Below are 22,168 nucleotides of genomic sequence, written 5' to 3' on the forward strand. Positions count from 1 at the left end.
CCACATAGAAGAACCAGAAGGATTTACAACTAGGATATACAACTAGGTACTGGCAGCTTTGGGGAGAAAAATGTTGAGGGTCAGAGTAAAACACGAAATGAGAATATTTTACAATTGATACTTAGTGTATTAAATTACTTTCTACTTTCCAACAAACTTCACCTATTCCAAAGTCACATCAAATTTGCTTCACTCCCCAAGCACGAAACCAGGTATTATCAGTGCTACAATCCCCTATATGTCCGCCTAATCTCTCACCAATCTGACATCTCATTTATCAAAAGCTTTAAGTCAGATACAGATTACTCCAATGAGAATGCACTTCATGTAACATCACTACACTATATGGAGGAAATGGGATCATTCAAATTCCTTTCAAATTCTTACCAGTTATTTTCCAGGCTTTTGTCCTTTGTTCAGTCATTTAGCGACTGTGTATTAGTTACTCTGTTATTTTTTATTCCAACTAAACAAAACAATAAACTTTAATAATTTTAAAGACCAAGTACTCTCAACCACAGTATTTAATGCTGAAATTCTTTAGCATAACAAAAATTAGCTTCGTTTATATATTAACACCTAAGGAGCTTCAAAGGCTTTACAAACAAATCTTATTTAATAAGTAATGAATTTCTTTATAGGAAGCTTGAAAATATGAGTCTGGGTTCAATTTCAGAATATAGCTCAACAACACAGACTATTATAGAAATAACTATTTTCTTAAAATGATTAACTAGAGATTTAGAGGAAAATATTCATTTTGTACCTGGTAATAATATCGAAGAACCCAGCAGAGCCCTTCAACGTAAGACTGTACAACTTTACAACGGAATTTGTCATCAGCTGCATCAACGTCAAATTTGTTCTTGTAGTACCGCTGCTTCCAACCAGCTTCCCAAAGCCTAAAAATCAGGCAAAGCCAGTTCATGTTGAATTCATACACTTTCAGTAACTAGCTACCAATTTATCATCCAAATCAATTTATACTTAATATCCAGGTAAAATGTAAATGAGTTAAACAGGAATAGTAACATAGCTTCATTTAATTATTTCTAAAAAGTCCACTTTCACAGGATTTATTATCAACTTAAAGATAGTTAAACGTTAAAAACTCAAACACTGATTCTAGAAAGATCATTACAAAACTACAGTAAAAAAAAAGAGAATAACCATTTATTAAAGTAGATACACAACACTTGTTTGCTCAGATTTTCATACTGTTTTACATGTTTTTTTGATTGTAGAACAATTCTAAAACTACATTTTAAGATGCAAATACTGAAGATATTTTATATAGTTCAAGTTCCTCAGTTTGTTAAAGTATATCTAAATTACACAAAGAAAGTCAACTAAATTACTTTTTTAAAAAAGAATAATCTAGAAGCCAGGCAGAAATTAGGTATATACCTACTCTCCCTATCCTTGGGCCTTCTCCCTCATTCAACAAAGCGTTGTTGGCATAAGTGAAGGACACGGACACACACACACACGTTCTGGTAAAACTTAGAAGGAGGTCATCAATTCACTAAATTTTCATTAATCACTGAAAATACAATGTGAAAAACCACATTTTCACTCAAAGTATTTTTTATTTTTTTAAGTACTCATTTCTCAATCTCTGAAAGATTTAAAGATGCCAAAGAATACTAAAAAAAAATCAAGAACGATCAAGAACGTCAGGATGATTCTCCATTAAGGGCTCTTTTCTACCATGTGCCAGATCTTACTAATTAATTGCAGTCATGTTTCAGAATACACCATATCAATTTTTTTATTTACATTTTTTTTTGAGGACGATCAGCCCTGAGCTAACATCCAATGCCAATCCTCCCCCTTTTTGCTGTGGAAGATTGGCCCTAGGCTAACATCCATGCCCATCTTCCTTTACTTTATAGGGGATGCCGCCACAGCATGGGTTGACAAGCGGTTGAACCTGCGAACCCCACGCCGCTGAAGCGGAGTGCATACACTTAACTGCTGTGCCACCGTGCCGGCCCCTACACCATAGCAATTTTAACTTTGCCCCCACGCAAAAGATTTACAGAACATCAATTAGGAGAAATATCTTCTATCCATAATGTTGAATATCACTATTTTACAGAAACTATTAATGAAATAAATGCTAAGAACTCCAAGCATTTCTTGATAGAAGCAATTCTACTTTGATTATCTTCAGCACCAAAATTAAACAATAAAGTACTAAAAAAATCAAGTTAACTATTAAGCTTATATTGATCATGATGGCTACATGGTAAAACAAAAAATATACTCCAAGAGTTGCAGAAGCAGAGGATAAAAACTCAGATCAGGTAAATGCTCAATCACAAGTCACCACAGATCTCTGAATCTGACATCAAAAGATGTTGGGAAAATACAGAACCAGACATCACACTTCTGAAGTTTCTAATCATAAATACAAACACATCATCCACGTCCTATAAAAGAAGCATGAGCTGTGAACCACTAATGTTTAACTTTGAAATAAATCATTTTGCAAAATTCTAAATGAGTTACAATTATTGAGGTTGTTGGCCCTTTGCACTTGAGCCCAGGGTTCAAATCCAGATTTAATCACACAAGAAGCTGTTAATCTTATTATATAATGATCTCAAACTTCTGTATAAATTAAAGAATCCAATATTCCTATTATAAATTTTAAGTATATAGCTAATGGGAAACTTCTCTGTCATGAAATATAGTTGTGCATATGCAAGTTCGTGGTTTTTAAAAATACATTTCTCTCTTAACCGAAAGCTTTTTGCATATTTCATTTTAAAGAAGAAACTTTTCAATTGAGATGATTAAAACAAACTATATCAAGTAACCAAATGTAACTGAACTTTCTGGGTTAAGCAGCTTGAAAATTTAATCTCATAACGGTAACATTCAGATCACATAGAGCTAAACACCTCATGTCTAGCCGATCTAGTGCCTGGTCTCAGAGGGAAAAGGGGCTTGGAGGACAAAAACCAGCATGCATACTAATCTAGATACTTAGGTTTAACAGCTATAGCTTACACATCTCACTGGAATTTACTGACTATCCTAACCCTCCACATTAATTACTGGTGGATAAAAAGATCACAGGCAAGCATCTGAAGGCACTGCTGCTCTAAGCTAAACAGCATTAATTAGACGGCGTCTATTTCAGCAATTTGCTAACAAAGTGCTACCAAAAAATGGCTTCACCTGACGTTATCCTCTGGTTCAGGTTCACTGTCACTGTCTTCTGCTTTTTGCTTAATTCCTCCTATCGGAGTCGGGGAGCCATCAGAAGTGAAACTCGTATTAGGAGATACTGAAGGACTCTGTAGACACTTATGACATTACAGAGGAAGGATTTAATTATTCATTTCACATAAGAAGTTACATCCAATTACTGTTACCACCATGCTCCACAGTAATACATTTTTTTTAAGCTATTACATAGATATGGTAAATATATTTAGAAAGTATAAAGACTGATCTTGGCATACTCTACCTCTCTAAAAAAGAATAATATAGTACCAAGCCTCCTACGCTTAAACTCAAAAGAATTTGAACATTAAGGTAAAAACTGCTTCAGAAGAAATAAGAAAAACTTAATTTCATAGATTTTTTTTTTTAATTATAGGACTTGAACATTTTCTTCCTTTGGTGGTTCCCTCGTGTTATGAATTTGTGATCACTTTCCACCAATTAACTAACAAAGCTGTAAGGGGAAAAATATATATATATGTATATAAATTAATACATAAAATACTCAATGCTGGTGAGAATAAAGTTAGATGTAAGTGGTTCAACCTAGTACAACCATTCTAGAAAGCAACAGTTTAATGAGACTCCGCCAGATATCTGTTAAACTATTTTATACCTGTTGTTTTAAAATTCATTGTACAAATAAAATCTATTAGTCATCTTAGAAAAATGCAGCTTTTATTATTTCAAAGACTTGGATACCACTTTAAATTTACCATTACTTCCCTTTGTACCTAACTCAATGAACATAGTAGCACCCTAAAGTATTTTAATATTTAACTAAAAAATTAGGGGCAGCTTGGTGGCATAGTGGTTAAGTTCACACACTCCGCTTCAGCGGCCCGGGGTTCACAGGTTCAGATCCCGGGCGCACACCTACACATCACTCAGCAAGTCATGCTGTGGTGGCATCCTACATACAAAATAGAGGAGGATGGGCATGGATGTTAGCTTAGGGCCAAACTTCCTCAGCAAAAAGAGCAAGATTGACAACAGACGTTAGCTCAGAGCCAATCTTTCTCACACACACACACAAAAATTAAAATGTTCTGCAACTTTAATGTTAAATGACCAAAAACCTAAGTGGCAGAAAATGTTTTCATGGTAAAGTTTTTCTTCTGTTATTCACAGTATATTAGATATTTCAAGTAAGCTATTTTTAAATCGAGAACTCAGGAGCCTATTTTAATGATACTGTAACTAAAACCTCAGCATGAAGGTAGTTCACACCAAAGGCCAAGAAAAGTTACAACAAAGCAAAACTATATTTAACATAGAGCTCACAACACTTTCCTTTAATAGATGTATAATATCAATTTTATTCATGATACTGTATGGCTAATACTATCAAAAAAAAAAAAAGAAAAAAAAAAGAAAACAGGGGCCAGCCCTGTGGCCTAGTGGTTAAGTTTGGGGCCCTCTGCTTCAGCGGCCCGGGTTCAGTTCCCGGGCACAGACCTAAAACACTCGTTGGCAGCCACCTATATACAAAATAGAGGAAGATGGGCACAGATGTTAGCTTAGGGCAAATCTTCCTCAAGCAAAAAGAGGAAGATTGGCAACAGATGATAGCTTAGGGCCAATCTTCCTCACCAAAAAAAACCAAAAAAAAAAAAAAACGCACAAAGAATAAAAATAAATCCAGGAAGGCACTGTTGTACTTGTAAGATGAGATGGGTATTTTCAGTCAGACACATCTGAGTCTGAAATACAAAGTCCAACCTTTAACAGCTGTATGGCCTTGGGCAATTTATTTAACCTCTGTCAGCCTCAACTTCAAGCAGGGATGATACTGTTCTATCTCTTTACAGGTTATAGCAAGGAGTAAATGAAACAATATCTGTAAACCATCAAAGCTGCCTGCCTGGTGCATGGTGGTTAACCATTCAGGAAGTCATCCCTATTAGTTTTTAAACAACACTAATCCATTTGGATTAAATTAGGAGAGTGATATTCCTGTCAATCATCTAAGTACAGAGAAGGTGTAAACAAAGCAATCTTTCCCAAATTCACAAACAAGATATAAATTATCTTTAGACAACAAAAATAATATACCTTCAAGGGAAAAAAAGAAGAAAAGAAGTTGTTTGCTCTTTAATGCTAAATATCTGCTGCTCTTTTCTGCTCTATCTCTACTAACAAAAGTATTCAGAAATATTCTTTCCTAAACATACCAGAGTCATACCCATTCATTCAAATTTCTTTTTAAAAAGCTGTTTTTGCAATCAAAGTTTATTAAACTGAGAATGGTCGCAAATACAATGAAACTACACTTCAGAATGCAAAATTTAAAAACATATTTATGAGGAAACAGAAGCTATCTAATAAAACATTAACCATGTTGACCATCAGTAGATACCAGTCAAGCACTGGAGCCCAGCACACCCAAACAGCTCAGAAAAAATAACACAGCAAAAATCCATAACTGTAAAGGCTTCCTTTAAATAAACTGGTCATTTGGCTTCATGATTTCCTTAAATTCAACACATTCTAGATGAAAACTCCTCTATGCAAAGATTCCAGTAGAAATAACTGTGTCAAGGAGAATTAAGACAGGATCAAATAAGCAACCTAATCACCAATCTCCCCATTCCTATTCCCATGGCAGACATTATTAATCAATATAGTCTAATCCTGTGGAGCCTGAATATTGGAATCTTTCTCAAAGCAATCATAGCTGGCAAAGTTTAAACCTACCTGCCTCCCTGAGATTAAGAAAAAAGCATTTTATCATCAACGTGGTGTTAGCAATACTAGTCACTCTCAGTTCATTCTGTGAGGACGGTAGTCACTATAATCTTAAATGATGGACGTCAGCTTTTTCCATTCTACACAAGCATCTCATTGCAAAACCTTTCACTGACTCTCCATATCCCACTCTGTTAATGGTGTGAGGAATAAGACAAGAAAGGAAAAACAGAACCAAAACACAACAGAAACCCCAGCCGCTTCTCTCAGAAGATGCAAATCTGTTTCCAAATTCCAAATCTAAGGTCCTAAAACTTCTAAGTGTGAATTTATGGGAATATAAATTCAACCAGTCTCATGATATGGCAAAAATTTCACATATAGGGTTGCCTTGTGATAAAGGATTTGAGCATCAATAGGATAACCATTAGAATAATGAAATTTAAATATCCCAACTTATGTAATTTCCTTGGATATATCATAGCAAAAGTTTACATAGGATACTGTACCTTATATAATATCTTTCCTCCCTCTACAACACTCTCTCTTTCTCTCGTGCCTACTAGCCTGAAACAAGCAACAGCTTTGATTACCTTTTGTCTGTGTACATTAGTTCACGGTCTGTTCCCTTACCCCTGCTGCTGCCCTGCCGGGTGCTCTGAGCTCATGGTCTGCTGCCATTACAGGAAGCTACTGAACAGAGCATAGCCTTGCTGGCTGAGACGATTTGCTTCTGCAGTCTGGATTACAACGTTCAAATAAGGAGGAATACCATGAGGCAAATCCATTCAGTTCCTGAGTTTATAAATAGGGAGCAACCGAGCCAGCCCTGATGGCCTAGTGGTTAAAGGTCGGCGCGCTCAGGGCTGGCCCCATGGCTTAGCGGTTAAGTGCGTGCGCTCCGCTACTAGCGGCCCGGGTTCGGATCCCAGGCGCGCACTGACGCACTGCTTGTCCGGCCGTGCTGAGACCGCGTCCCACATAAAGCCACTAGAAGGATGTGCAACTATGACATACAACTATCTACTAGGGCTTTGGGGGAAAAAAAAAAAGGAGGAGGATTGGCAATAGACGTTAGCTCAGAGCCGGTCTTCCTCAGCAAAAAGAGGAGGATTAGCACGGATGTTAGCTCAGGGCTGATCTCCCTCACAAAAAAGTTTGGCGCGCTCTGCTTTGGCAGCCCAGGTTCGGTTCCCGGACGCAGAACCACACCACTTGTCTGACAGTAGCCATGCTGAGGTGGCGGCTCACATAGAACTAGAAGGACTTATAACAAGAATATACAACTAGGTACTAGGGCTTTGAGGAGGGGGAAAAAAAGAGGAAGACTGGCAACAGATGTTAGCTCAGGGCAAATCTTTCCCAGCAACAAAAAAAGAGCTCTAAAAAAAATGTGGATAATGAGAGCTACCTTAAAATATGTATTCAGATATATTCCACGTCTGAGTTGGAGAGTGAGAGTTTAGGCAGTGAGGAGTACCTGTATTTGACAAACTGAGGAATACTATCCTGCAAAATGCCCATAACTGATCCCTGGGAGGAAAGGGGAAATACGGCAGCAAAACCACCCTCTTCTCTTGCTCTAGCTATGAGACATTTGGATGTCCTGTCATGCTTCTGGCACCATCACCACCCAGTACCTTTGGGGAAGCAGGAAGCACTGTGGCCCGACTGCATTAGAGAAACACTGCAGCCACTTAGCTATCCACATTTACATGTACGTTCTTTTCTTTCACATCATTTAGATATTTTCATATTAATAAGGATTTAACAGAGTTAAAGATATCTCAAGGCAAAAGAAATTGAGAAAAACTATAAAACAAAACAACTCCAGGCTAAGTGATAAAATTCACACACAACTGTAAGAGACATCTGAAAGTCACCACTCTTCAATGCTACATAAAAATAAGTTACTTACAGAATTATTCTGCATCCTCATTTCATAGGCTGCTTGTCTCGGATTACTGGCTACTTGAGAACCTGGTGAATTTCTTGAACCCAAGGCATGAGGGGTTAATATTCCACCAGCAGTGAAAGCTGGTTGATCTCTCTAACATAAATGGAAATGAATGTAGAAATTAAAATTAAATCACAACACAGTTAGATGACAGGAAGAAATGAAGGCAATGGAAAAGAGTCCCTGCTGTAAGCTCTTTAAAGACGAAATGGATTTCCGTTAACATTACAGGGTTGTCTACAGTTTGATTTGATGGTAACTTACCCTGTAAACAACAGTCTGTAATATTTAATAATTCTGCTATAAACGTACATATAATACACTTTTCTGATACATAGAAGCTATTCAAATCTCATTAGGTTATTCCCTTATGTTCACTTACAATTTCAAAATGCATTCAAGACACAATTTAGGCAAATAAAGATAACTATTAAGGTAAAAAAATAAGCCAAGAGTTTGATTTATACTTAGGAAATACAACTTCTATTTATCCTTCACCTTGATGGAATTTAACTCTTTGTTTTCAATTAGTTAGAGCTATGATTATAGCTACAGTAGGTGACAGTCATGGCTGACTGATAAAAGATATTTTTTAAACAGACACTGACTGAAAGAAAATAATAATATATGAGGTAGACATCAAACACGCCCTTCCCTATCTGAGTGGTTCTGAACCTACCTGCAACAATCAATAACTCTACTTTTCTCCCTTACAGGTTCCTGAAATTGCTCGATTCTAATGAAATATAATAATAAAAGGTAGTCCCCAAACTCCATTTGTTTAAAATCCAGTAAGGAAGACAAGAAAAACAAAAACTTAAGAAGTTAAGTGACTATAAAGTGTTATGCAATTAACTAAGCAAACAAATATCACAAGCGAGAAGCACTCGAGTTAAAAGGAAGGGCTGCTCAACCTGGATTACAAGCGGAAGCAATAGGGAGGCCTCGTGGAAAATGTAAGATGGGAGGGAGCCGTGGAGTCAGAAACCCATTGAGAGGGACCAAACAAAGGCAATGCTCTGAGTCAGGAGGGACCTGGGATATTTAGAAGACAACTGGGGAAAGCAGGGTGAGAACTTGACCAGATCATAGTATGCTCTGCACGCCAGACTAAGACAGAACTGGATTCTGCGGGAACTAAGGAGTCACTGGTAATTTCTGAGCAGAGAAGCAACAAAGTTTCGAGTGTTGTGTTCTAGGAAGAGTAACCTGACAAGGATATAGACAGAGTGTAGTAACTTTCAAGAAGATACAAAGACCTAACTATTTTTATTACAAAAACAATACCCAATTACCGGAAAAAATTCAAATAGCTAAGTGCTACCCGGCCCCTCTGGCCCATCAAGTGTATCCCTTCAGACTCTAGAGCTTAGAAAGGACTTCTTTAAAACTGACACCAGCATTCTTTCTCCAGGTAAGAGGCAGCTGGGTAGACATTATGTCCCTAACAAACTACTGGATAAGGAATAAAAAGCTATCTTCCTCCCAAATTGTAAATGTATGTTATTGCCAATCTGATGAAATTAATTAAAACTCACCTTCATTCTCTTTCTCTTTTCTTTCTGTCGTCTTCTAAAACTGTCCTAAAAGTATAAAATCCACATATTCTGTCAAATAATTACACAAAAATGTAAGAGTTAAACATTACCAGGAATGATTTGGGAGACAAAGTTTTAAAGGAAGACCCCAGAAACGTAACTAATTAAACTAGGCAATGGACTATATGTTCAAAGTGTTGCTTATCAGAACTTTAGATAGACAGAGAGCATTCTAAATTGAGTTTAGATACAATTTAATTATGCCTCTTAATTTTTTTCAGATATTTTTTGATATCATTTCAGGAAAGAATGCAAGAGTCATAACAAAGACCCTCTGTTTTACCCTGAAGCAAGTAGCCCACCAATACAGAGAAGATACAAATAAGTAACTCCCCACTTACTTTGGGCCACTCAAAGGCCTCCTTTACCCCAGAAAGCATTCCTCCCACGCCCAAGTTTCTGTGAGCATCAAGGCACTGAGACGACAGCTACGGTGGCCAGGGCTGCTGCTGTGGACTGAAACAGGGGCCAGCAGGTCCTGTACTGACTGTCATTCTACCAGCAGCTGCACTTCCATCACTTCCAAGTCAGTACTGCCACCTGCAATATAACACCCTATTGAGATCTGAACTTTGTGCTTTCTGCCAGGAGAGGGGCTGAATGCTGGACACATGGTGACTGACGACCTTAAAACCTCCTAAGACAGCAAAACCACCAATTTCTTTAATCAAGCTTTTGCCCCATCTTTAAACTTATCTAGGTCACCAATGACCCACAGACTGTGAAATCCATTACTCAGTTTTCAGTCCGTATCTGACCGTGACTCTTCCTTCTTGATCCGTGCTCTTCACTTGGCTTCCAGGACACTACACTCACCTGGTTCTCCTCTTTCACTCTTGCTGAATGCCTTCACTCCTCAACTTCCCCAACACCTTAATATTGGCGTTCCTCTTCACCCAGTACTTGGACTCTCACTCTCATGGGAGTGATCATCCAGTCTCACGGCTTTAAACACCATCTACGTGCTGATGACTCCCCAGTCAGGACCTCTCCCCACTCAACATCTCCACTTGGGTGTACAAACTTCACATGCCCCAAATGGCATCCCCACCCCTAGCTTTGTACCTCCCAGTCTTCTTTATCACAGTAGCTCAGACCATTTTTCAATTGCTCAGACAAAATGCTTTGGAGTCATTCTTAATAGCTTTCCTTCTCTCACCCCTAGCATTTAATTCACCAGCCAAATCCACTAGTTTTACCTTCAAAACATGTTCAGAATCCAATTACCTCTTATCAATCTCCACTGCCACCATGTTGGCTCCCTTGGATTATGGCAAAAGAGTCTAATTGGGCTCACTGTTTCTATCTTTGCCTCCATACAGTTAGTCTCAACAGGGCAGCTAGAGTGATCCTTTTATAATATGTGTCAGATCTTGTCACTTTTATACTCAAAGCCCTCCACTGATGCAGAGTGAAAGCTAAAGTTCTTATAATGACCTATAGGGTCCTACCAGATCTGGCCCTCCACCATCTTTCTGACCTCCTCTCCTACCCCTACTACTTTCCCTCTGCTTCCTCTGTGCCTGCCACACTGGCTCCTTGCTGTTCCCTGAACATCCTGGGTAAGCTCCTGCCCTAGAGCCTTTGCACTGGCTATTCCTTCTGTCTGAAATGCTCTTCCTGCAAACACCTGCATGATTACTCCCTCATATCCGTCAAAGTCATCTGTCAGTGAGGCCTTCTCTAGTCATCTTTTCTAGAACTGCAATGTCCTCATGTCCACCTTCCCAGATATTTCCTCATCTGCTTTTTTCTTCACAGCACTTATCACTCTCTAACACATTACACACTTTACTTAGTTTTTGTGTTTACTGTCCATCTCCCGCGGAAGAATATCAGCTCTATGAGGTCAGGAATTTTTGTCTGCTTTTTTCTTTTGTTTTTTGTTGTATCAGTAACACTCAGAATACTATTTGGCACACGGGAAACACTTAATAAATATATGCTGAATAAATGAAGAAGATTTGCAAGACAAAAGGCAAACATCAAAGCTCATAACATAAAAAGCATCATATTTCTGACCTAACTGCTCAACTTTAATAATAAATATTGATGTATTCTTCTTTTATCATGTATTCTGCTGGTCAGTTAAATACCTATTTCTAAGGGTGGTAGTTACACATAAGCAAAATAGGCACACCTGGTTGGACTTTACTGATCTTTAATTTTTGTGTGCTATGAACTTCTTTGGAAGTCTGTCAAAAGCCGGAGACACACTTCCTGGGAAAATACACACACCTAGATACTATTATATTGAATTTCTGAGGGTTCATAAATTTCCCCGACGTCCAACTATGCTGACAAACATCATATGATGTCAGGGATACCAAAAACGATCCAAAGCTTTAATGCCCTCTCTGCCAGGCCAGCTGGAAACTTTATTACTCAAATCTGAAGCACTCTGGTATCTATCAAATCCCATACATCCCAGTCTAATGGCAAATATCACCAATACTTAATAGTACAGAGTAACCTAAAACCACATAAAAGGACTGTTCTAACGTGAGGCTTTTACACCAAGTACTACACCGTCTGTGTAGTTTTTTCTTAAGCATAAATGGCAGCAGGTCAGGTGGAGCCACCATAATTGTTGAAGGCTTAGTTAAAAATGGCTGTCCTGATAGACATTTGATATCCTAGACAAAGTCAGTTACGCTATTTAAATTTTACATGTGAAAAATTCTTGCCATCTCAGAACATTACCAAGTACCAAAGGCTTTAAAAAGAACACTTACAGTCTACTCACACTGGTATATAAAATGGTACCCAAGGTTCTAAAAAAGAGATCACTAGCTATAGCATACAAAGCTGAAGAAAATATAAAATCTTGTCAGATGCAATGACATGTTTTAATCTGTTAGGAGATAATGAAGCAATGTAGCAATATTATTATGTTGCTATTTGCTCAAAATAGCCATATGACTTTTTATAAAATCAGTTTCTAAAAGGATTTCCTTCACTCTCTTTCTAAAAAGCTACTATCTGCTCATTTTACCCACTGCTTGCCTCCCTTGCCACTCTTTCACAATCACCTTGCAACCTACTCTGCCTCCAGGCTACTGCCCCTCCACCCCACTAACTCTTCAGGACCTCTGAACCCCTGGCCATGGACTAGGGGCCTATCTCACTCTGACGCCTCCGGCAGCACCAGTGGCTTCTCATCTCTTCAGGGATTTCCTCCCACCTCTCTAGAACTGACTCCCCTTTCTCCTTAACATCCATGCTTCTTAAGGTTTCTGTTGGAGGCACTTGAACTCCATAAAAAGCTCCAGGGATTTCAACTTCACACTCATGACGTGAAGTATTCTGCTAATGTTCTGAAATCTCCTTCCAAAAGACTTCTGCCCTGAGCTTTACACATATCCATCTAACTGCTTCACGGACTTTCCTCCTCTCAGGTGTCCTGTGACCCCTCCAACTCAGTATCTCCAAAATGAACCTCAATTTCTACCTTGTCCTCACCCCAACCTTCTCTACCCCCACTGCTTGCTGTCTCATGAACGGCCCAACCACACTCCCAACTGCCTAAGCCAGACTGGACTTCTCACCTAAGCACTCACTCCATCATATGTCATCAATTTCCAAGTGCTTTATTATTTTATTTCTTTCTTTTATGTTTAATTGCTTATTCAGAGCTGCAACCCTCTGCCTAGACTGATGCTATCTAACCCAGAGGCCCCTACACTCCACTACCAGAGTACAGAGTTCCTAGGTCTTCACCTGACTTCCACAGCATCAACATTTCCTCTAAAACATGGCATCCACTAGCTCATTCCAAGCATCCTTCCAGTCTTGGAACCCTCATTTCACATCCCGTTGATCAGACACGTGTTTGGATTTTTATCTTAATCAGGATTATGAAGAGAGAAAAAAATTACAGTGCAATTCACACAGTGTGCAATACACAGTTCCACACAGCAAGCATCACAGCCTTTATAAAATAATCAAAGCACTGGCCACTCATGATTACATTGGCGTTTGATACACTATAACAACGCACTCAAAGAGGTTAAAAGTACAATCACAGGATCATCACAGCATATTAGAGACAGGAGCAATTTAGCTACTGCAATAGAAACATTTTACCTCATCATCCTTTCTCTTTTTAAAAATGCTATCCTCAACTTCACCAACTGCTAACATGATCATCTGTACTCTTTGCAGACTGACATAACCACTTTCTGTAAGGTAACCCTGTAAGTGATGAAATACATGTAAAATGATCTTCTTATAAAAGCAAATACTTCTGTTTTGAAATTATTCAAGAATGAACTCACCCCAGTTTTGTGAACCACATTTTTGTATATGTTAACCAAACGGTCAATTGCACCTTCCCTGCCACCAGGAAACAAACATTATGTATTAGGACCAGTACGCACTGTAAGCAAGAAGGCTACAACAGTAGTTTAAAAACCCACACAAACACACATACCGAATCTCTAACGACGGCAGGTGAGGAAGGAAGTCATTTCCCACAAAGAAGCACATGAAGACCCAGTCATCAGTGCTCCTCTCGACATCAAATGTGAACGGTAGGCTGGCCATGGTGAGCTCTCTTTCCAAATACTACAACCAAAAAGGAATGCTGCCATTAAAGCTATGAAATGGCACTCTGCTTTAGAGGGCTGATTCAAGTGATTATTGCCACATACCTCACGAAGAACATTAAGACGAAGGAAGATAAACTCTCCTTCTGCACAAGGAAGACTATCTGCAAGTTCATCGTGCTGCAACAAAAGGAGTAAAGATTAAACAAGTCTACTCTAAACCCTGTAATTTTTTTCCAGCCAAACGAACATTATAGCTTTTTTTAAAGCAAGATCCATTTTAATATTACAAGTACTAAATAAAAAAAGAACACACCAAACCATTTTAAAAATAAAAATTACCCATAATCCCAATCATACCTAGACCAGGGATCGGCAAATGTTTTTTGCAAAGGGCCAGATAGTAAATATAGATATTTTAGCCTGTGCGGGACACACAGGGTCTCAGTTGCATATTCTTTCATGTTTTATTTTGTTTTTACAACCTTTTAAAAATATAAAAACCAGGGCCGGCCCCCTGCATAGTGCTTAAGTTTGGCATGCTCTGCTTTAGCGGCCAGGGTTCGCAGGTTCGGATCCTAGGCGTAGACCTACACCACTAGTCAGCCGTGCTGTGGCGGCAACCCACATATAACATAGAGGAAGACTGGCACAGATGTTAGCTCACGGCTAAGCTTCCTTTAAAAATAAAAAATAAAAAATAAAGTAAAAACCATTCTTAGCTCATAGGCCAAATCTAGAGGGCTGGAGTTTGCCAATCTCTGATGGATAGCCAACCAGTATTTTGATGTGTATGCCTCTAGACCCTTCTCTGTGAGCGTACAGTATATTTCTTACCTGCTTTTTTCACTCACTATGTCTTTTAAAGAGGTACTATATTCTTAAAACAGATAGAAACCTCTTTAGAGACTGGATATAATCAAGTGAACCCAAAATATGCAGAAACTAGGAGTAACTTAAAAGTATCAACAAGTTTAAAGTATCAACAAGTTTAATATATTTGATTTGTAGTTCCTTTTAAGAATAACCATTTGAAACATTACTTGTACAAACAAATCATGTGCCATGGACATTATTACCTATGAGACTTAAGCCTCGTATACTTACAAGCTATGTTAGAAAAAGTGGAGAGTAGAAAGAATGAGTACACGCATGCTTTTGAATGTGTCTTTAAAGAGTTTTCAAAGACACATTTCTATGAGAGGGAACAGAGTAAGTAGGTAAAAAATCTAATCAAAAATAGTCTTCTCTTTATTTTAAAAATGAAGCAACCTGAATATATTTAATGCTGTTCAATTATACACTTAAAAATAGTTAAAATGGTATATTTTGTATTATATATATTTTATCACAAAAAAAATAAAATAAAATTTTTAAAAATGAGGCAACTACCATCTCAAATTTCTTACCTTTCCCTTCTTTTCTCTTGGCAAACCTTCACAGTCCTTAACTTCATGTCCAAACTGATTACAAAGAGCACATGGCTTGGGTTTGTTTGGTTTGAATTCTTCTCTAATAATGGTAAAGTTGGGTTCATATGTAGCAAGGCCGAGCATAATGAGATCAGCTATCAATCAACAATGACAAAACACTGAACAGTGAGCACTTTCAGAAGATCCTTACCATAACCAAAGACATAAGACATTACCATAACACAAGACACCAACACAAAGAAAAGCCCAAAGGAGCACACAAACAGAGGCAGCAAAGTCAAAATGCCTAAAACTTCCTAGTAGTTCTCAGTCAACAAGATGTCCCCCAGATACATGGGCCTAGAGTGTAGACTACCACTCAGGAGTCAACACTCGTCCATTTTAAAGGTATGTGCAGCCATATTAAAAGGTAGAAAAATGTAAGAAAAAAATTAAAGATAGGTAAACATTAATCACAGATTAAATAACTCAGTACTAATTTCCTCTCAAACATAAAATCAGCAAGGCACTTTAGAATTTCCAGGCAATCATGAATAATTCATTACTATACACCAACTCATCAACTTGCTACGGTTTAATCCAAGAGACTCAAATTCCAAAGAAGAAACTTACCATCTGCTCCACATAAGCAATGATGAGTGTTTGGGTCATGGTTAGGCTGAGCTAAAGGAGGAGAAAACATATATTTATTATATTTATACCAGAGGAATATCACATTTTACCATTTTCTATATAATGGCTTGTCAATCAGATATTCATAAGTGATTTTTTCCTCTTTGTCTTCTAATGTAATCTATAATTTTATGTTCTCCTTCACCAGGAGCACTAGCATCAGATAAAATAACCTATAAAAGACAGTTTTTAACACTTTCAGCTCATCTCCAATTTTCTAGGACAAAAATCAACAGAACTGAGTATCTTAAAATAAACTGGGATAATTCTATTAAGATGTTATTAATTGGAAATTTTTCTTAATAAGGTGTGTGTGTATTAAACACCAAAACTATTTACTTACCACATGGAATAGAAAATCAAATGTCTGGGTTAAACTTAGCCATTAGCAAAACCGACCAGTCACAAGTCTCCACCATTCTCACTGCCACCTAAGGACACAGCACTGAAGCACACAAACCCTGGGAGCAATCAATAAAAGACACCCAGTAAACACAATTTCCCACACCTAATAACAGGGAAATAGGCTTATGCCCTAAAATCACACAACAGTTTGTTTAAATTTTACGTAAATACTTAGGAGAACACAGTGATTCTTTAAAGGCAGACCCACGACTTTAATTTTGCTATATTTTGATTTCAAATAGAAATTTTCATTTAAAAATTACTTTCATACATAAATAGATATTTTTTAAACCATGAGTACCATTTTATGGCTTCATAGTGACGGTACGAGGACAAAAAATTGGCATTGAGAGAAAATTCGACTGTCTAAAACTGGATCATGCAAGACATCCCATTTCTAATAACCCTGGCAGCCTCTCCTTTCCTCTGACAGTCAACTAGGATTTCACAGGGGGGAAAAAAGAAAAAAATACTATCAGTCATATCAAAGTATAGACTCAAATATCACCTTCATCTTTTTGAAGTACCAAAATGTGAAACTTACTGTCAAAATTTTCCACCCAGGATCATTATTTAAACGATCAGCTATGTAATAGCGAAGGCATTTAGCAAGATGGTCCATGAACTCGGTTCCCTAAAATGATAGAAGGAAATAAATTAAGCTATCATTTAAGAGTTCGCAATAGCCAGCAAAGTCTGAGACTACTTACTGGTGTAATACAGTTGCTGTCAAATCTTTCTTTTATTTCTTCTGGAGGAAGAAAGCCACCTAGAGAAAAAGGCAATGTTTTGTTATCGCCATAAAAAGTGAGGTAAACTACACAATATTAAGCCCAAACAACAAAAACAGTAAGTTCAAATACAAAAAAATGAGAAGTATTGTCACTTGAGGAACAATGTTCCCCTTTCTGGGAAGAAAATAAGATTCCTCTCCTCAAATTTAAATAAAGCTTTAACAGAAGTGTCAAACAATATATAGTACACAAAAGATACTATATTGTTATATAAAAATATAAAAATTATGATGTTCTTCCTAAGGCCCTCTGCAGCAGAATACACACACGGGTTAGGGGTTCTAATTTGATACCAGTTCTTAAAATAAAGGTGCCTTAGAAAAACAAAATTAGGGCCAGCCTCGTGGCTTAGCCGTTACGTGCGCGCGCTCCGCTACTGGCGGCCTGGGTTCGGATCCCGGGCGCGCACCGAGGCACCGCTTCTCCGGCCATGCTGAGGCTGCGTCCCATGTACAGCAACTAGAAGGATGTGCATCTATGACGTACAACTATACACTGGGGCTTTGGGGGGAAAAATAAATAAATAAAAATTATAAAAAAAAAAAGAAAAACAAATTAAAATGCTGAATTTATCACAGCTTATGATAAGAAATAAATGATAAGAAATAAAAATATCAGCTAGAGGGATACAAAAATCCTATTTTTCCCTCTGTATCACTGATTAGCTTTTTCTCAAGACACAAACATATTTCATAACATGTTCAAGAAAGAAGACATCTTTAAAATCAAAGACAATCTGTTATAGATACAAACAGGTTTTAGAGTATTAGTATAAGCTACAGCTAAAAGTAACTATATACTCGCATACTTCTAGCAAATTAAAATAACATAGAATGTATCATAATTGCAGGCTTGACCTGACTACACTATGGTATCCTTTTTCAACTTCCAAGTGTAATATCCTGAGCCAATAAACTGTGGCTTTCCTGGTCTATCATATTGCCCTATGTAACAAAACACCAAACAAACCACTCTGCTACAACCACACCCCATCTCACACACAGGTGTCTTGGGAAAGAACCAGTCAGAGTGGGCATGAAGACCTCTTGACCTTTCTCCTCTCTGAGCTTTAGCCAACTCCTACCTATGTACCCATCAGGAATTTCAAGGCTTTGAAGAATTGCAAAAATGGCCACATCCCACCCCTCCCCTCCTCAAAATTGAGAGAACCCTGGGTACCTCACTGCCTCGGTTCCTGCTACATCAATCTAGACTGACAGTGTGTGTGACTTGGTGAAAGCCTGGAATATGGATCACATCATCCCAGGCCTCCTCATGTAGACCTCTGAGTTCTAAGAGGAAGCAATAGGCACGCTACCAAGACTGATTTGAGGAAAATGTTTACAGAATGCTAGCTTTCTAATAGCCCCCATTAGAAAAAAAGAAGTAAGAAGCACTTAAAATATTTGTTTTACAGATATAGAAAAGTTAGCAGAAGAGCTGCACTTGTCCTGAGAGGGACTGACAATCTGCTCTCCCTACCAGAATTCCCTCCTTGTATTCCCAAGTTTCTCTTTTACTACAGAGTTTGGAAACAAATAGTGAAGAATTCCATTAACAACTTTTCCTCAACAGTGAACATAAATTTTCCTTGCATATTCTGGGATTCTAAGTAAATTAAAACCTTATCTATTTGAAAGAAAAAGTTGCCGCCCCTCCCCCTTCTGCATACATCTTATAAAAAGTCCACCTTCAAGACTCATTTTCTTTACCTTTTGCCAGTATTTCTTCCCTGACTCGCTGCTTCTCTACTGCTGCTTCCATTCCTTCCTTTGATGCTCTGAACCTCCTCGAACGCTGCTGGTTCATTTTAGCACGTGGTTCCTGAAAAACATGTATTTCACATTCACATAATATTATTCAAAATATTTGCAACTAAATCTGCACATTATTTTGAATCAGTTGTTTTTATAAAACTAGTACACTAAAATGGAAAAGGTAAGTAATATGTCTAATAATCCTTTCACGACAGACAGGAGATCCTGAGGACTTAAATTTGGACCAAGAACCTAAAAGCTGAGCTCAGTGAGTGACATATCAAATGGACAAACATCCTATGAAGCCACAGCACTTAACAGTGCAGGCCCCATGACCTAATGCCAATTCCACTGGGTTATGGTGCTTCAAAGCACCCAAGAAGAAAGCTCACTTGACTCAAAGACTCAGCCAGCAGACAATGACTACAGAACCAGAATCAGGAAGAGCTTCCTTCTGTCCTTGCCTAAGAGGAAGGACGGTCTCCAAATGAGATCCACAATGCCCTATAAAAGCAAAAGAAAACTACTTGATCTGTAGGACCCCAAGGCACTTCCATTTTGTACTTCCCACAATAAGCTTCATAATCACCACTCTGTCTCTACAAGCACAGCAGGAGACAGGGAACAAGGTTTTTACCAAAAGTACTTTTAAATCATTCTAACCAAGTGAAATTTAAATCACTGGATAAACCTAAATGAAGTGAACTGGACTGTAAGGTTCTGAAGTTACTGAACTGAGTTTTGGGGTTGGAAGGGACTCTAAAGTATCCTGTCTACAAAAAATAAGTTCTTTTATATTCTCTTTTAAACAGTTCCCTTTTCTGTAAAATGAGACCACCTAATCTAATTCTTTCAAGCACCAAGTTCTATGATCTACATTTATATTTTAAGAAAAAAACATGTTACAGACATGAGCACGTACACAACGCACACAAATATGTACATATTTTATACTTGATCTAGCAGTAAGGGCATACTGCAGTAAAGTTAAAAATTTTCTTCAAGAAACTTAGCTAATGTGAATTGGAATATGCTCCAAATAAGACATATTCCTGTTCCCTTTATTCTTTACTCCACTTTAACTACAACTTAACAAGTTATCAGGTAGCTAAGATTTTTCTTTGAGTAAAGAGAACCTCACAGAAAAGTTAATCTTCTTGGACCCAAAGTTTTCTGGATTTTCAAAATCATTCCATTAGCTACTACAATTGCTAAATCTAAAACATAAAGAGAATCTATTTGCATATGGATAAATAAATTTAGGCTTATTATTTACCTTAATTTTCCTTGAACCCTGGTATATAGTTTGCTAACCAATTATAACCTAAACTACTTGATATTATTATCATAGGTCAGTAAGTTATTCCCCTCTTAAGGTCCTGTGATGACTAATCACAGCCTATAGGATAAAATCCAAACTCCTGAGTGTGGCAGGTAAGGCCTTCTTCAAGTCATCACTCTACTTTCCTTTCCAATCTAAAACTCCTACAGTTGCCCAAATATGTTAGTGTGATCATAGGCATGGAGAGTGTGTTTACCTGCCACATTTGAGAAGTCCATAAGGTCCTCCCTCCCCATATCTGTCCCATCCATCCCCTTCCACTGCCCACCAATCTCCAATTATTCTTTATCCTTCAAGAAATGGGACAAAAGTCACCTCCTCTCTATCTTCCAACTCTCTTAGTAGCACTGATACCTTCTTCCCTCAACATGCTGCATGTGTTATCTAGTGCCTATAAAGCCCATAAATAACTAACTTCACTCATTTATCTAAGTCTCTGTCCCTTTACTGGTAAGCCCTTCAAAAGCAAGGGCAGTCACCAACATCCCCAGCATTTCACAGTACTTGGTACAAAACAGGCATAAAAAGTGTTTGAATGCATGACTGAAGGATGAGGTTTGCTTTCTCAAATTTACCACACTCAATATTTTTCTTTATTTAGCTGACTTTCATTCTAGACACTGGGAACACAGCAAAAACAAAAACGGAAGACTCTAAGTTAATTATTTTAGCACTTACCACTCCATCTATTGCCATGTAGAGAAGTCATCTTGGTCTTACTATATTGAAAAGTCTGTCAATGTATTCAAAAATTGCAACCATCATTTCATCTTCGTTTTTTGGTGCCGGTCTATAATGATAAGCAAACAATGTAATATAATATAGTACTCCTCTGTAACTGGTGATGTCAGTCACAAAAACAGGTTACGTACTTGTCTTCAGGATGAGTACAGGGATGGATGATTCCATTCATATCCAAATACAGATTACCAAACTCCACGTCATTTGGATTAGGTTTACTGGCATCAACAGGAATCTTTACACCATTGCATTATTTTGGCTATGAGGAAATGATAATTAATAGTAGTTTGATTGTTCAAGTCTGAAATTGATATAACCTAGGCTCAGTAAATACCTGTGTTTCATTTCTGAATTGGAAATAAAACACTTTAAGCAATCTTTAAATTATAAGTTATCTTATTCCTTAAAGCAAACTGAAGTAGATATTTCATTTGTAGAAAGGAGACAGCTTCCAACACAAGTTAATCTTCTCTATGTGGGGGATAGTTATCAAATTTCCAAATCATTCAGTTGTCCAAGCGAGAGACCAGGGGAGTCACCTTAGAATTCTTTTCCCTTACCACCCATTCCAATAAGTCCTGTCAATTTAACATGAAAAACGCTAACAGCATCAGGGCATCATCTCTCACCTACAAGACTGGAACAGTCTTCGTATGGACTGCCCGCCTCTAGACTCTCCTGTCTCCAGCCTGCCCTCTATGCTGCCAGAGTTTTTTTTTCTAAAATACAAATGTGGCTGCATCTTAATCTTGCCTGATTCTCCCAGTGATTCCCATAGCGGGTGTAAACCAATGAGCCTGGACCCACCCTAGTCTCCTGTCCCACCACGATATTGTTCAGGTCCAGCCCATCTCGTCTAAGTTCCTGGAAAACGCTCTCATCTCTCAATGTCTTTGCACACTGCTTCCTCTCTCTCAACACCCACTTCCTGAAATCTCAGTAATTTTCCAGGGTCAGACTCAGATCAAATGTCGTTCATTTTATAACGCTTTGTACA

General features: G+C 37.9%; 1 protein-coding gene across 1 annotated transcript in view; it reads right to left on the bottom strand.

The window, feature by feature from the left end:
* Positions 1–714: 714 nt before the first annotated feature.
* LOC131403206 (5'-3' exoribonuclease 2-like) overlaps positions 715–22,168 on the bottom strand; it is a 39,159-nt gene continuing 17,705 nt past the window's right edge. Inside the window, 16 exon segments of the mRNA XM_058537505.1 lie at positions 715–902; positions 3,190–3,308; positions 7,844–7,975; positions 9,421–9,465; positions 13,567–13,674; positions 13,758–13,815; positions 13,913–14,046; positions 14,133–14,207; positions 15,437–15,594; positions 16,073–16,125; positions 16,235–16,305; positions 17,082–17,171; positions 17,248–17,306; positions 19,044–19,155; positions 21,109–21,220; positions 21,303–21,430. Coding sequence (XP_058393488.1) covers positions 734–902; positions 3,190–3,308; positions 7,844–7,975; positions 9,421–9,465; positions 13,567–13,674; positions 13,758–13,815; positions 13,913–14,046; positions 14,133–14,207; positions 15,437–15,594; positions 16,073–16,125; positions 16,235–16,305; positions 17,082–17,171; positions 17,248–17,306; positions 19,044–19,155; positions 21,109–21,220; positions 21,303–21,430 — 1,623 coding nt within the window. The 3' untranslated portion in view covers positions 715–733.

Source organism: Diceros bicornis, unplaced genomic scaffold, assembly GCF_020826845.1.
Source record: "Diceros bicornis minor isolate mBicDic1 unplaced genomic scaffold, mDicBic1.mat.cur scaffold_55_ctg1, whole genome shotgun sequence".
In the NCBI taxonomy this organism is placed as follows: Eukaryota; Metazoa; Chordata; class Mammalia; order Perissodactyla; family Rhinocerotidae; genus Diceros; species Diceros bicornis.